Source organism: Pantherophis guttatus, chromosome 3 (assembly GCF_059756535.1).
Source record: "Pantherophis guttatus breed Tessera chromosome 3, ASM5975653v1, whole genome shotgun sequence".
Lineage (NCBI taxonomy): Eukaryota > Metazoa > Chordata > Lepidosauria > Squamata > Colubridae > Pantherophis > Pantherophis guttatus.
The window spans coordinates 52149491-52166382 of NC_142065.1; the positions used below are offsets into that span (position 1 = coordinate 52149491).

Genomic DNA, 16892 nt, shown 5'->3' on the forward strand with positions numbered 1-16892 from the left:
TGCTTTACATCTGTTGTACCTGTTCCTGTTGCCTTCCTTGCCTCTTGGAATCGTGACAAGAGAGAAAAGTCGCCTCTGGTGGGTTGCTCAAAGCTGCGGGTCTGCAGCCCTGTGCAGGAAGTTGGCACCGATCCCAGGTAGGACTTTACTCCCACATTTCTACCCTCCACCCCCTCCTGCTTCTTCCCCTCCCCTTCTTCTTCTCCACCCACCCACCATCTCCCTTGGTAAATTTCACCCTGCTCTTCCTCAACCCTGTACTTAACTTACCTTTTCCCCCTGCACCGTTGTATGCATGGGTGTGCATGCATGTACATTAGGAATCAATCAGATGCACTCAGGACCCTCTAGAATTCAAGCTAAGAAGCACAAACACCCCTTAAGGGTGACCCGGGTGAAAAAGACAGCAACAGCTTCTTGTCTGCACTAGTTCTCCTACATGCTGTTTCACACATGGGTTGGGTAGTGGTTGGGTTAATTCTTTTTTTCCATGCTGCCAAGGAGACTGGACAGAACACAAGGGGGGGGGAATACTCCGAACTCTGTACAGCACAATGAATGGAAAATGTTGAGCTTCGTGAAACTCCCAAATCCAATCCCTCCCTCCCCTCCCCTTTCTGCATTTTTAATACTGCCCGGCTTCTGAATTGTTTTGAGCCCACGGTTGGGAGGGAACATACAGTATGGACTCCCTGCTATTGGCAAGAGTCTTGCTGGGGGTGGGTGGGGGAGAACCGAGTTCTCACAATCAAACAGCGAGAAGAGCAAAGAGAAATTAACATCCAATTAGTGCCATGTTTAACGAAGGAGACAGAGACAGCCGTTGTTTTATTGCTCTGTTCTTTTCTTTTGGATCTGACAGGCAGCGCAAAAGGCACCCCCAGATTGCAGTGACGTCATTTTCTCCTCTCTTCCAAGTTTCACAAAGGTTTGTCAAGTCAGACAAAAAATAAATAAATAAATAAAAAGAAAAAAAAATACATTCATAGCCAAATGTCACAAAAACAAAAATTAAAAATAAGATTTCTCTCTCACTTTCTCGTTCTCTGTCTCCCTTTCTCTCTTTTTCTCTCTGTCTATGTCTGTGTGCCTTTGCTTGTTTTCCGGCTCACTCAGCTTGTAAAAGTTTGAGCTGTGTGACACTCCTCCCGGCCTCCTTTGGCAGCGTGACAAGAACTGCTTTGGTGTATCAAAGAGAACAGGCAGCTTTTAAGGAAGAAACTCAATTCAGAGAGATTAAAGAATTCTAATGTTTTAATCAAGGGAAAGCAAGGGGATGAGGGGGAGCTTTTCCTTACATCTGGTGCAACATAAGTGGCTCTCTACATGTTGCTCCTGCAATTTAGAATTAAAGGGGTAAAAGAAATGAAAGAACCAAAACGAGCCAGGAAAGTAGCATTAACCACCCCACTGTTTCTCTCTCTATAGTTGTGAACTTCCAAGCCTTCTATATGGAGAAAAAATTATTTTGAAATATTCTTGGGCATCATGGTTGCAGACAAAGTCTTTCCAGTAACATATGATTCTCACCCATTGGGGTAAGAACAGAAGCCATTTTACCTAACATTATAGCTATATATTTCTTCCTACCAGACAGTCCCATATTTTCCTATCAACAAGAAAAATAGGATCCTTAAAAATGCCTTTAATCCTGTAACAAAACCTGGCAATTTCTCAGTTTCTCTCCCTCCCAACCGGCGACCTTTATATCTGGGCCTCTTGTATCCTATCCAAACTGCTTAGAATTGATTTCTCCAGCTTGAAAGAAATGTAGCGAAGCTTTACGAGCACGTTTCCCTGACCAAATTAACTGGACTGAGTGATGTCCCTTGGTGACAAATGGCCGCTGTTACAGCTCAGCAGCCTTTGGAACCAAGCAGAGCCCTCTAGAGGCACACCTACCAATTTTGGGCTAAAAGAATCCATGTTCAAAAACAGGATAACACCAGGGATATTTCTGCACTAGGATCATTTTAAACTCTAAGCCATATTGAGTATACTGGACAAAAAGCAACATGTAAATGAATACAGTATTCATGTATTTGAATACATCTGTATTTGAAAAAGAAATGGTCAGCTTTCTTACTCCTATTCCTTCCTTGTCTCCATGAAGGCAAACATCTTCTTTTTTATTTGAGTTCTCCTGTTATGATTCCGTAAGGTAGATTTCATTGTCATGAAAATATAACCAATCATACTACATGGTTGGTGTTGTGGCACTGGGAATAAATTGTGATGCCAGCAACAAAGCCATCAATCTTTTCTTGGCTTGCAACGTTCCCCATTTTTAATCTAGGATGGGGTTTTTGGCTAGATATAGAGATGGATCATGACTTAATAAACATCAGCTGGCAGGAAGAGTACAGTAAGGTTGCTATTGTTAAGAGAAAGAGATCCCAACAATTACAAATAAGTACTGCGTACTGTCCATATCAATCTTGAGGAGGCAGAAAAAATGCACACTAAACACATCCACTTCTTTATGATCTGTTCTGGATTTTTTTTAGAAGAATGACTTGGTCTTTGAAGTAAGTAATGGAAATGGTTCAAAGCAATTTGGGCTCTGCCATGACAAACAGCTTTGTACCTAACCTGAAGTATTTGAAGATAATCTGGAAATATTTTAAATATTTCTTCCTCTAATGTGAATATTGTATTAATATGTTTTATTACTTCAAATGATGGGTTCCCTTTTCTGTACAGTATTACAAAGAAAAGCAATATAAAATTTCCTTTAGAAGTAAAACTAAATAGACCAGAATCTTTTTACAATTTGTTTTAAATCAATTTTACAACTCCTGTGAAATTTCTAAGATCAAGGAAGATACTGGCAATTAGAAAACCTGAGCAAAAAACTGTTTTGGGGTTATATGTTTTTGCTGCAGAATGGCATTTTATTTTGTTCTCCATTATTTTTGCATAATAAAACAAGAAGGAATTGCTGATAGGGATGCAAATTTTTTTCGTAATGAATGCAAACCTGAACCGAATGAAAATCATTTGCTTCAGTCTTCATTTGTTAAGAAACAAATGCTATTATTTGGGGTTTTTTGTTGTCTCATTCATACCTATTCATCACTGATTCTGGGGCAGAATGGGGCTTATGCTTCTCTAGTGAAAGCAGCTGCCTTTGGCAGTCACCATTTTATTTTTTTACAATGCCTAAGATATTTTACATCATCCGAAGGCATCCTGTGGTTTAAAAAAAGTCCATCAATTTCACAGCATGAAAAATTCTAAAGGATTCAGGAAAAAAAATAATCAAATGGTGATTAGAAAAATCAGATCAGAGAAAAAAATTATAAAAGCAATCCAACCATCAGAGCCATAAAAGCAAATGCATTTGAAATGTTTGAATAACAAAAGAGATACGATTTATTTTGTTAGTTAGTATGCTTATAGGCTGCTCCAATCATTTAACTCTGGAAGGCATACAACTCCCAAAACATGTAATCTGGGATTGAAAACAAATCATAGACTGTAATACATGTAAAACTGGGACTCATTTTAACACAGTAAAACCAATTCCTTACTTGGAAGGATAGTTATAATAATAAAATTAAAATAAAGCCAGATCGAAGCCACTGGCTGCTAATGATTAGAACACAAATGTCACAGCTGAAAGTCATCCCTTTTGATCTTCACCAGAAGTTTTTTTCTACAAAATTATTTTCGTATTATGCTTAAATCTTGCTAAAACTCACTCCTATGCTCTGTCTTACTTTAATATACTGTTACTGTATTAATTATGTTACCTAGGTAGTTTGTATGAATCAGTTATTACCTAAGATCTTGAAAGTTGTTTTTCCTCATTCTAGAACTGCTCTAGAACTTTGTGATGTTGGCCTGGCAAAGAGTTCCTTGCCCTGGAGTTTCCTGTTCAAACTAAACACAGTGGGGGTATGGTCACAGTGAGTCTTTTACAAGAAGGAATAGGAAGTCCACCCTGTGACTAGGAGAATGCCCAGAGAGAAGAATGAAAATAGTGGGAATCAGGATCAAATGAAAAAACCACTTTTCATTGCAAAGCTGAACAACTGCTCCCTCTTTTCTTTGCATACTGAAAAGAGACCCATTAAGGCAGCGGTCCCACCCTTTCTGGCTCCGAGGACTGGCAGTGGTGGTGGTGGGAGAGGGGATGGTTTTGTTCATGTGCCCACTGATTGCACAAATGGAGCTCTACATGCTCATAAGCTTGTCCGCTTGCACTGCCTTGTTCCAAACAGGCCATGGCCCGGTACTGTGCCATGGACCAGGGGTTGAGGACCCCTGCATTAAGGGACTCAATAGCCTATTCGAGTAATTTGCTTCCCACTGCTGCTACTCCAAGGAAGGGTCTAGGATGTATGCTTGGCAAAAACCAGTCAGCCATATGGTGATGTTTCCCTGACATTCCAGCTTGAAGAGCATGCCCTACCATATCTTTCAGCTGTTCCTATAAGACACTTTTCCAAGTTTCCATGCTTAGCAAATGCCCCATCCAACAAGCTTGCCCAATCTCAAAGTATCTCCTGATGGGATAGACTGGAAACAATTACCAGGCACTCAAGGATCCAGAAAGTTTGTTAAATATCTTTTATTTCAGTAGATCTAATAAGTCATTATGAAAAACAATGATTGTGGGGTTATCAAAAGCAAATCCCATATAGTAGACTCAATGTTCACATTTTCTACCTCTTTATCCTGTGTCACCTACTGGTCCTAAATTCTCCATTTTGGGCAGGAAGTCTAATTTCCATCTGTTAGTTGTTTGGGTCAGAATATGACATGACGATGTTTTACTTTGACCTTGTAAGAAAATAAATTCTCACAACTGATCATGACAAATTATCAGAATTTGGGATCTCCAGATTTAGACAGCATCTTGTACTCTTGTCCATATCCTGTATTCTGTACCTCAAATTGAGCCTATCATATATAGCTTGATCCAAAGGTGGGTTTCAGCAGGTTCTGACCACTTCTGGAGAACCGGTAGTGGAAATTTTGAGTAGTTTGGAGAACTGGTAGTAAAAATTCTGACAGGCCCCGCCCCCATCTATTCTCTGCCTCCCAAGTCTCAGCTGATCGGGAGGAAATGGGGATTTTGCAGTCACCTTTTCCTGGATTGGGGTGGGAATGGACATTTTATAGTATCCTTCCCTTGCCACGCCCACCAAGCCACACCCACAGAACCGGTAGAAAATTTTTTGAAACCCACCACTGATTTGATCATTTAAAAATACTGAGGTAATGCTCAGTATTGCGTATAATAACTATTGTCAGAAAAGCCAAGATAAATGTTTTCTATATAAAGAATAAGATTTTTTTAAGGAATAAGAAATAACAGTAAGAAATGCACCAATAATTTTTAAAGATTTGCATGGCTGGTGAGAGAAAGAATATTTGGGCCTCTTTCTCCACTTCACCTTCTTCACATTGCTCCTTTTTTGTCTAGCAGAATAATCTGGTATGTATGAGAAAAATGAAAGAATTCTTGGCATTAAATTAAATTAAATAGTTTTACTATTTTGAATGAACAATACATATAATTTCAAACACTCAATTACACTTACCTAAGAATGTGAACCTTCAGTTTCCATCACCTTCATGCAGCTTAGCCAATAAATGATAGTTCAGCTTCTAATAGACTAGAGCAGGGGTGTCAAACTGGCGGCCCACAGGCCGGATGAATCACACATAAGCCATGCCCACCCCAGCTCCATGAATGGGAAAAACATCATGAAACATCACCTTGCAAGTTTGACATCCGTGGACTAGAGGCTTCTTTTCTGATCTAGATAATAATAGAGGCAGAAAAGTGTTCTCATTTATGCTGCTATCTATAGATTTTAGATATTGTTTCTTACTTAAAAGGATCCATGCATCTGCCTATTAATATAAACAAACAGTAGGTAGGTTTGTGATTGGGCCCAATATATGGAGCAGTTTTAAAACATGCGAGTTGTGACTGTGCCTATCTATTAAGATATTAAGAGATAGTTTGGTGTAATGGTTAAGGTTCCCTATTGAGAAAACAGAGACTATGACTTTTAGTCCCACTTTAGGCATGAAAAACAGCTGGGTGGCTTTGAGCCAGTCACTCTCTCTCAGCCCCACAGAGTTGTTGTGGGGAAAATAGGAGGAAGGAATATTATTACTGTATGTTGGTCACCTTGAGTTACATATAAAGTAATAAAGGTGGGGAAAAAATCTAATAAAATAAGTTCATACTTCAAACTGTGTTTCTAATTCTTGCTGTGCTTAAAACAGCCCATCTCAGCTGTATTACCTCATTCCTATTACAATTTACAATTTTTCATTTTTTCCTCATAAAACCCTGTAATATGGACTATATTAATAGTCCAAAGTCACCAGTGAGATCCATGATCATATAGAAACTTGAACTTGGATCTCTATAATGATTATCTAACATTTTAATGACTACAATTTTATTTAGACCAGGTCATTTCTAATCGTTTTGTTTTGTTGAAAAACATTGTGCGATATAAAATGGTTGGCTCCAGAACAAGCCATTTTTTTCCTCTGGAATGGGATGTCTGACATATTCTGGATGTGGTTCACATATTTCCAGAAGTGCACTTATCATAATAAGAAATAATTACCTTTTCAATTATTTTTTTTTGCTGTCTTGAATAATATACGTCTGGAAATGTATGAACCATTCCAGAATGGACCGGCTCATTCTAGAAAAAAATGGAATTCCTGAGCTAAATATGTTTTGTACAGAAGTATTCTGTTTTGCTCTTATCCTTATAATTTCTATGAGATCTTAATTTGTTTTTAAAAAATATATCTGCAACTCTCAAGTGAGGAGCAGGACAAACATAATTTGTCCTGCTCCTGACTGAGACATGATTTTAATGCCTGCCACTTTCACTCTGAATTCAGCATTCAAGGATTGAGCTGGATTATGGGCTTCCTAATGTCACCTCCAAATGAAACACCAAGAAAGGAGACTAGGGATTAATGGATAGCAAAATCCAGTCATGCCCTTCGTGGGAAGCTTACTCCCCTCTCCCCCTCCTGTTGGGATCTGTTGTCTTCTTGTCTACGTGCTGCCTGCTCTGGGACTGTACAACAGGAGCAAAGGAAAGCAAACATTCCTATCACTCTAGGCCAAGGGCGTGCTCCACGGCATCAATAATGGATCCTCTGTTTAGCAAGCAACACTGCATCATCTGCAGTCATATCCTACACTCTCTTATCCTGACTGGAAAGCATCTTCTCTGCACAGTAGGCTATACTCTAACCCAGTACAGAGAAGCTACCTGAGCCTTATACCTGGGAAATTGTCACCTCCTTTAGAACGAAATTTAGACAATCAAGATAGATCTAAAACATATTTACTCCTAAACTAATGGGTCAAATATTGTGATTACTTAAATGCTTGCCAACTACCCCAGATCAGTATCAATGTTTGATTTCACAATTTTGATATTGATGCACCACTGACATTTTGGGCCTGGACTAAAGTTTCTCTTTAGGTGTTCAACCAGTCTTGCTCTTTCCCAGATACTCCATTCTGTTTTTCACCCTCGAAGTTTCTTGATTTCTCCACTCCTGGTCCAATAGACTCTGTTTAGTGGCCATTCAGCTTTACTCTAAAATTCAGTGGCCCAATTTCCTTCCTTTTGTGTGGGTATGTTCTTTTTGTGGCATTGGTTGTTATTAAAGTTATGTATATTTTGAATTGCCTGACTCCAGCTGGCTTCTATGAAATTATTTTTTGCTACAGATTAGCTGTGTGTATGAATGGTGCATTATAGTAATCTTATGATAATGAAAGTCTAAAGTTTAAAAGCATCCAAGGATATCATTAAACTGCTGAAGCTTCAAAGGAATGACAAATACTCAAAATTGTGAGAGATTTAATCTTAAAACTACTCAGCATGATTTTACAGGTAAGTACATATAGCCAAATCCTGACTCACAAAATCAGAGTTGATTTTAAATTGCAAATCTGTAAAGATGGGCTTATCTTGCAAGCTTGTGAAGATGGATTTTACTTTCTGCAATGCACTCCATTAGTTTGCAACAAAATTTTGTATCTTTTTCTAACAATGAGGGGAAATGGTAGCAGCTAAACAGCTTTTAGAATTAATATCTTATTTTTTAAAAAAGAACAAACAAGCAAGCCGCTATATAATGCAAGTATGCCAGGAACCATTGAGTTTTGAGACGAAAACACCTGCATTGAAAACCTAACTTTGAAATTTGAAATTCTCAGATTCAAAACTAAATGAAATTTTGTAATATGAACAAATTTCAAACTTTTATCTCAGCTTCTGCTTGAGTATAAAGCTTCAAAAATATAAACCTTTCTAGGTCTGCTCTGACATAGATACTCAAGTGTTTCAAATAATTTAATGATTGTGCTGATGAATTTTGGCGGGTGGAGATGAGCAACTAAACTCTTTTCTTCCATCATACATAATTTTCCAATTTCATCTTTAAGAATTAAAGCCATGGTTGCTTTAAACTTTTATTTGGACTCTGTTTTTTGTTAAGAACACTGCTTGCAAAATATCAAAACGTACATTGAGAAACTGAAAGATTAAAACTTTTCAGTTACAATTTTCTGGAAACAGGAGGTCTCTTCATTATGGGGGGGGGGAAGAGATGAAATGGAAAATCATTTGCTGTTCAAGATGATACCATTATCTCCAAACGGAACTAGATATAAAACACACAGGAAACAAATAAAGAGGGAGATGGGCATATGCTCTCCTTCAAGACACATGCAAGATACAGAGAAAAACACAATTATATACCATGAATTTTAAATAAGTGAACCACTTGCCACAGTTTGCTACTGAGAAAGACTGAAGAATTACAAAATGGGAGGTACTTAGTAACTTTGCTCAAGGAAATAGTTCTCAAAATTCAAAACAGCTGTATTATGCTAAAAATAGGAAACGATCAGAAGGAAGTGAGCTCTCAGCTGCATGTATCCTGTTTTAGTAGATCTGAGGTACTGTTCTACTTCTGGTGCCTCCTCAACCCAGCAAAGTCTGGACTGGACCTACCACAAGCACAGCTGGGTTTTTAGAAAGAACCGCTCGATCCAAGTTGTTTGCCAAGTTCTTGGTGGAATGTAGTAGAGTTTTAAGATCCAAGTTATCCGAAAGGCTTCCTCTTGCCACATAGCTTTGAGATATTCAGAAATTGTTCAATGGCATTCTATATGCAATCCTAGTTAACTATGAACCCATACTACAGTAGCTTAGTAACTGTGTAAATTCATTATTTATCCCTTGCAGAGCCAGAGGGATAATTCATATCTATTTATTAAATAATTTACTGTATATATTTTAACTTTTGATTCTCAATTTAAAATTGCATATTTTAAAAATTAAAATAGTTACAATATTTTGTATTATTTTAAATTGCATTTTAAACCCTGTACTGTACTTAATAAACAATACTGTATAACCTTTTGATGGCTTTAGAATGAATGAATCTGAAAACGTTCTGAATCTGAAATCGCATTCTGAATTTGAGTAACTCTGTACCTTTGCTGAATTTAAAAAAACCATCCATACCGTCTGCTCTCTGTTGTCTTATTAATACACTACTCAGTTGTACAACCAAATCAGTCAGCAATTTGCCAGCTGACTGAACACAAAAATGCAGAAACTGATATATCCCTCCTCTCTCAACCAAACAAGAATAGGATCTGGCAAAAAAACAAATGCATCATCTCTGAAGCAGATTGTAAAATATATCAAATGCTTCTGAGAACAGACTGGGAGAAGTATGGGAACATTCAGACTAGCCATATGAATCTGCCTTGTATCTAGTCATAGCCTGTCATGAGTCTGAAGCTAGCAGCCTGATAAGAAATCTCAAACAGCACAGGAAAGAAAAAATACCACCTGTATAGTCTAATTTAAAAATCAATATGGCTTTTATAGGTATATAATCATCTTCCAGTTAAAGAAGGGTAATACCACCATCAGATTTATTAAAAAAAAAATACTGTTTATGGAATAGTACTATTCAGAGCTTTTAGTAATCCCTATTTAATCATTCCTTCAGTGACCTTGTTCATTAAGTATGTCACTTTTCTCCTGACTGAAAAAGTGGATACTGATTGAGGCTAAGAGACAATAATTTGTCTAATGTTAATGAGTCATTACATGACACAGGTATGACCTTCATTGGGGTTTTACCAGCTCATACTTGGCTTGTAACAGTATGTGCTTTCATAGGAGCAACTCATATTGTAGTCAATAGAATTTAATTCAGAGTAAATATAAATAGAATAGTATTCCTAATTATAAAAGCATTTAATCTATGTAAGTATGTCATAAACTGGTATCTTTAAAAGATAAGTAGTTCATGTAGTTAGCTTTGACTCATATAAATATAACTCTACATCATGGGTGAGCTCAATTTGCACATTTTATGATTAACAACTTTGACAAAACTAAAAGCACGCTAAGAGATTTTTAAGTTTAGATAAATTTTGTCCAAAAATAGCACGGATAAGAATAAATAAATGAATAAAATAAGAACTAGGGCCTACTAGTTCAATCCTTATTTTAAAAGAATATTGCAACCTAATCAAGATACCACATATCATCATTCTCTTTAAAATAATCTACATTCTAGAAGTTACTTGCTAAAGAACTTCAGAAAAAAGGCTGCCCTGTTACTTAGGGAAAAAAATGCCTTCAAAATTTCACTTTCTTGGCCTGTATTCTGTATTCACTTATCTTTATCTTAAAACAATACCATCAGCTATGATATCTAATTCAGGACAAGAGACAAGAACCATTTTAAGATGACTTGGATAGAGTGGAAAGAATTTTGCTTGCTTTTGGACAATATTATTCATTCGATTAGACCTGGATTTTATATTCTCCACTTGATATCAGAGGCAGAAGGAACTAGATTCAAATGTGCAAATTTTTCCTTGACTAGCTGTATTTATAGGTAAAAACTACAAACCTACCTAGATTAACAAGTAATATTAACACAATTGAGATAATTTTCACATTTTATTTTTCAAATGTCAAATAAGATTTAAATTAATTTACTTATTTATATTAACAAGCAATATTAAGTTGAGGTCATTTTCATACTTTATTTTCAAACAGATGTCAAGTAAGCTTTGAATTAATTTGCTGTAACTGTACATTTATGTTGACATAAACAACTTTAAAATTTTGGCAAAGATCAGAAGCCATGGAAGCACCTGCATTTCTAGAATCCATAAAAACCGTTCCCCACTTAATTGTGCCGAATGCTTACACAATATGTTTTTCAGATGTGATCTCCAAATCATCAGGACAAATATATCAGTTCAAAAGATCATGATGATAAAATAAAATTTCTGGGCCACTATATTTGGAAGACAAATTTCATCCCTTTTAAAGAATTCCTACAACTTTTCTGAAGTGAGAGATTGTGAACATTTTTTCTTTCTGGGTTAAAAGAAAAAACCAAGAAAAACAATGACAAAATAGACATACCATACTTCACTGTATGAAAGTTACAAAATTAATGCACTTGGCTCCTGACCCAGAAAGCACTTTTCCTGAAGCCAGCTCAGATCCATTTGGGAATTACTGAGTAATACATACACACATGCAGAAAACATAAAACCTATCACCAAAGTTAAGTGGGATGGAATCACCGGCTCTATTTACAGCAACACTAAATGGAAACAAGACTTTCTTCTGTGTATAGATAAAGCTGGAATACAGCTTGCTAAGCAGCATTTTCAGTATTAATATTGCACAGTGAATTAGTGTACTTCAGAATCCCAATGTTACATTTTCATTCTTTAGTCAAGCTTCCTGATGACCAACATCAATTGAGGTTTTTAATAATAGGACCAAAAAGACAAAGCAGCATATTTCCCATATTCCCTTTGTGGTATCTTCTGCATGACTGCAATTTGAAAATAGCTTTTTCTTACCTTTGTGATATGCATGATTTAACTGTATAAAATTCAGAACTGAAGCCACATGAATTCTCACTTTCATTTACAGTACACAGTCTTCCTTTGGCTCTATTTAAGACTATTCACATGAGTAAGTAATTTGAATATGACAATTTGTCAGCAGGCAAGAATATTTAATTGATAAAAAAGATATTCCTTCACCAGAAATATAAATTTACTATGCTATTTGCAAAGCTGCTAAAAGTGGGACTCACATTAATTGACAAATCTCCTTGTAGCGAAAAGTAATATAATTAGTAATTTGATTGTAGGAATTGTAAGTAAGGCCAAGTTGTTTAAATGTTAAACATTTAAATGTTTAAACATTAGGAAAAGCTAAGCAGTAAAAACTATCTGAACAGTGCAATCCTGTAGCGGTTTGTCTAAAAGTCATTCCAACTTAACTTAGTGAATTTTGAATCAGTAAACTTACAGTCTGAAGTAAATACTAGAAAAGCTAACTATGATCTAATGAGTTAAGTGTTCACATTATAAATGCTGCTTAGCTGGAATAAGTTACCTGCAGGAGACATCCCTATCCAGCCAAGCATTTATTAAAAATAAAATCAGTAATGTAGTGCAACATTATTTCATATTTATACAACATGGAGAAATACTGCTCATGGTATTCAGCAAAGTCCTTTTCTTGGCTCTTACTACTTTACTTTGGTCAGAAATCACCCCAAAATCCTGACTTATAGGTATGATAATTGTTATTGTCAGATGTATTATCTTTGCAGCTGTATTGAATCTTAATATCAAAAATCCTTCTGTCTGACATTTGGAATGTCTCTGTATGACATGAGAACTACCACAACTCAACTATCATACATACACAACATTTTCTTGTACTAAGGGCTCTGCAGCCCAGTTTTCATTATCACAGAATTCTTCCTAAATCACAACATACAGTATTTCTTGATTTACAAACATTCGTTTAGTGACTGTTCAAAGTTACAGCAGCACTGAAAAAGGTGTTATGACTGGTCCTCACACTTATAACTGTCACAGCATCCCATGGTCAGGTGATCAAAATTCAGAGACTTGGCAACCAGTTTTGGTATCATGTGATTGCCATGTACAACCATCCCAGCTGGCTTCCAACAAGAAAAGTCAATAGGGAAAGCTGAATTTGTTTAACAACTGTATGATTCACTTAACAACCATGGCAAAAAGATCCTGGGCATGACTCAATTAATAACTTCCTTGCTTAGCAACGAAAATTCTAGTCTCAATTGTGGTCGAGAACTACCTGTATCAAGCTTAAAGTTGTAATCAATACTAAATAAAAAATAAAAATAAATTTTTTTTTGGATAGATCCATGTATATAATCCATTCTACCCTAGGGTTTAAGGTCCCACTTAAGAAGTGCCTTTGTCAAATATTTAACTTAAAAAAATAGATAATGCAAAATAAGCTGCCTAGAGATATTATAAAAACTAAACAATCAGGTTTATACACGTCATGATTAAAAAATTCACTATTAAGAGTTTTTGTGGTTTTGCTAAATGTTAGGAATGAAAGGTATTCCAACATTAGTTGGATTTAATATATAAACTAATAACATGGCAAAACCCAAAACTGATAAAGAGATAAAGTTTAAGCTGTTTTCTCTAATGGTACTAAAGGGGGGAATATGCATTCCATCTTAAATCTTATTTAAGGGAAAATATAAATCAGCTTCTTATATCCTGCAAAGCCATGACTATGCCTGAAAACCTGAAAAGTTATTATTTGGGCTGCCCCTTTGATCCAAGGCCTGACCAGCACTATCCCCTTCGTTTGGCAGGCAAGATCTGGCCAGAAATATCTGAACTGTTTGTTGTCAAGCTTACTGAAATGAGCTGTTCTTACTGCTGAAAACCTTCCATTTTACAAATGAAAAAGAATGGTAAAAACAAACTGTTTTAGAGTCTCTTCTACAAGGATCTAAGTTTGCTTCTGTCTGCCAAATGAAATTAGTCAATGAAAAAAGTTGTTGGTGTAGATGCTCTACGAAAAAGTAGACTGGAACCTCTGAAGAGCTGCCCCTGGAGAAAGGAGAGGAACATGTTATAGAAAATGGTTTAAGATCTGTTGCAACTTCTTGCCGATTGAATTGCAATAATCACAGGGATTGCAATAATCACAGGGACAGAGAGACCACAATACCTGGCAATGAAACTTCAGGCTCAGCGAGCATGGGAATATATATCTTTAAAAAGAATGCGGAGGGCTGGACAAAAAATGTAACTTTTTGAATATTGATGAAAGAAAGCAAATATAATGCTATTACAGGATGATGTCAGCCAGGGAAAAGAAATTGCCTAGAGACTCAATTCACATGATTCACAAATTTATTTTCAGTGGCAACCCCTGGTTCCACCCCCCCCCCATCCCATTTTAGTGTTTGATCTGTTTCTTCTCTATTCCTAGTAGGATTTCAAATGGAAGCTTCCCAAAGCCTTCATGAGGGCATAATAATTCTCCACACTAGCTATTTAGAAGCTTTTAAGACACTCTTTATTTTCCTTTTAGGCAGCACGACAAAGACATTAAGTGAGCAAGGTTCAGTGACAAGGAATCAAAAACTCTTCGGTTCCGAACAGTGGTATTTAAAAGGTTTTATAGAAACTCAATTTAAAAAATATACAGCTTCTTTGTTATGAGAGCCAGAAAGCCACTAGAACGAGAGAATTCTCAAATGTACCACAGTGGGATTTTTTGGAAGATTTATATTGAATGTAAAATCAGTTTCAAGTTCTTGCTATGACTGATGAATAGAAAACCTTGGACACTGCTTGAGATACATTGTTAAAGTTTATTTTAAAAAGTGTCATTTTTTTGTTTTTTGAACAAATCTACTGTATCAATAAATGGTTACAAATTGATACGATTAACTTAGTTACAAACTAAGCAATAATGTGATACAGTTCTATAGGTTTTGTTATGCAAATATCACAGGCAACACAAAATCTGTTTTCACTTGCAAAAATCTATCCAAGATTACTAGACATGAAAATGAAACACTGTTCCTTCCAATGAACAACCTTAATTCTCAAATATTTCTATTTTTTCACCTCTGCACATGAATGAAGTTTGTATAAACTTTTGAGAGGAAAGAAGAATGAGATCTTATTGCATGGAGAACACTATCACAACACACAGAAAAATCATAGACTGATGCCCCTATTTAGACACAATATATAATTAAGGTATCTGTAAGCAAATGGGGGGGGGGGGAAGAATGAGCAGAATCCAAAGCCTGCAAGAATCAAGTTATCATCTGATAATATGTTCTGATGATGTTGTAATTCTATTTTTTTTAAAAAAGAAGTTAATAAAGGCATAGAATGTTCCTGTTTGTACATCTCAATATATGCTGAAAAACACCACTGAACTGACAATACTAACATTATAGAAAATAAAACATATGGATATAAAGACAAATGATAATGTCATGGTTTGGATTAAAATAAAGCAAGATATATATATATAATTAGAAAAATGCAACTAATGATCTCAAGTGTTAAAAGTACAAGGGTAGAAAGAAAACAGGAATCAATAAAATTTTAGAAAATATTTTGATGCACAGATAAGTTTTTTTAAAAGTGTCTTGATTTTCAATAAAAAGTAGTGTTTTAATAAGAAACAAAGCAATTTAAAACTGGATTCCAACCATTCGTTGCCAAATTTCTAGTTGTGCCTTTTAGCAATACATGTCTAGGAAATCTCTACTTATATATATATAAAACACATATAAAGAACCCATGTATTGTAAATTCCCTTCAGTGGGAAAAGACTGAAGGAGCTTTCAAAGACTAAAGGAAGAAAATGTAAAGATAAAAGGTGAGGGAAGACAATCTTTTTCATAGTCAACGAAAGGGCCATTTTATCTGCTGCTTGATTTTAATAAGGTAATTCGGAATAAGGTAAGAAATAGTAAAAAAGAAAGAAAGAAAGATGGAATTATTTACATGGGCCAGTATCCATTTCAGAGAAAGAATGATACTCACCTGAGCACTAAGGTGTCTCCAACAATGAATCCAAGAAGAAAACACAGGGGCATATGGAGGGAGCCCTGCAAGTAACCTACATAGCAGAGAAAGCTGTCACAGTGGAGAACATACACATGACCTAGTACTGAGACAGAGAAAGTAACCAGCAAGGCATATGTGGCAACAAGTATGTTTGCTAGAGAAAAAAGCATGTTTTTACCTTAGAAAGTAACTGGCTTGTGTTTTTCCTAACATAAGATTATGATAAATGTTTCTATGATGTGCTGGATATGCCCATTTTCTGGATTAGGCAGAAATTTCAATTTTTAAAATCTTAGTCTGTACTTTATAATTTGCTCATACTGGATACGGTTGTCCCAAAGGTGCTTTTTCAAGAAGCAACTGGACTTTCTGTTTTTTCTTTGAAGACATTTCACTTTTCATCCAAGAAGCTTCTTTAGCTCTGACTGGATGGTGGGGCACCTTTGGGACAACCATGACCTGAATGACTGAGAATCTTCATAGATACTGGATATGGTTGCAGTTTATTATATACTGACCAAAGTTTAATATTGACTAATTTTAAGACTGACCTAAAATACTAAGTATTTTACGTTGATCTGAAGCAGGCAGATGTATATCATGTAATTTTGAAATGTTACAGCTGGTTTTATAAGGCCTGTACATTCCCCTTTCTATTAATTTTCCCTATTTCTCTTTTCTTCTTTTTATTCTTCCCTTATCTTTTTTCTGACTGCACTTCTAAAATAAATTATAATAAAAAAAGAAAGGAAGTTATCTGCAAAATATATTACTTGTGCATTCTATAGTTAGATATTGCACAAATTTATAGGATAAAAAATTCTTCAAGTTTTCTGTCATTTGATAATTGTCAATTTTTATAAACTTGAAACATACTTGCAAAGAATCTATATGCTTCATATTTATTAAACTAAAAATGGAT

The 16892-nt window shown here is 35.7% G+C and overlaps 1 protein-coding gene and 1 long non-coding RNA gene across 2 annotated transcripts in view; one reads left to right on the plus strand and one right to left on the minus strand.

Annotated features, from left to right (window-relative positions):
• On the plus strand, positions 1-13253 carry LOC117664001 (uncharacterized). The gene is made up of 4 exons (XR_004590892.3): positions 1-137; positions 863-928; positions 1429-1538; positions 3819-13253. It is a non-coding gene; the product is annotated as an uncharacterized LOC117664001 (long non-coding RNA).
• The window catches only part of MTCH1 (mitochondrial carrier 1), a 19947-nt gene continuing 14045 nt past the window's right edge, over positions 10991-16892 (minus strand). Inside the window, exons 11-12 of the mRNA XM_060689559.2 lie at positions 15947-16022; positions 10991-13981 (exon numbers count right to left, since the gene is read on the minus strand). Coding sequence (XP_060545542.2) covers positions 13910-13981; positions 15947-16022 — 148 coding nt within the window. The 3' untranslated portion in view covers positions 10991-13909. The remainder of the gene's footprint in view (positions 13982-15946; positions 16023-16892) is intronic.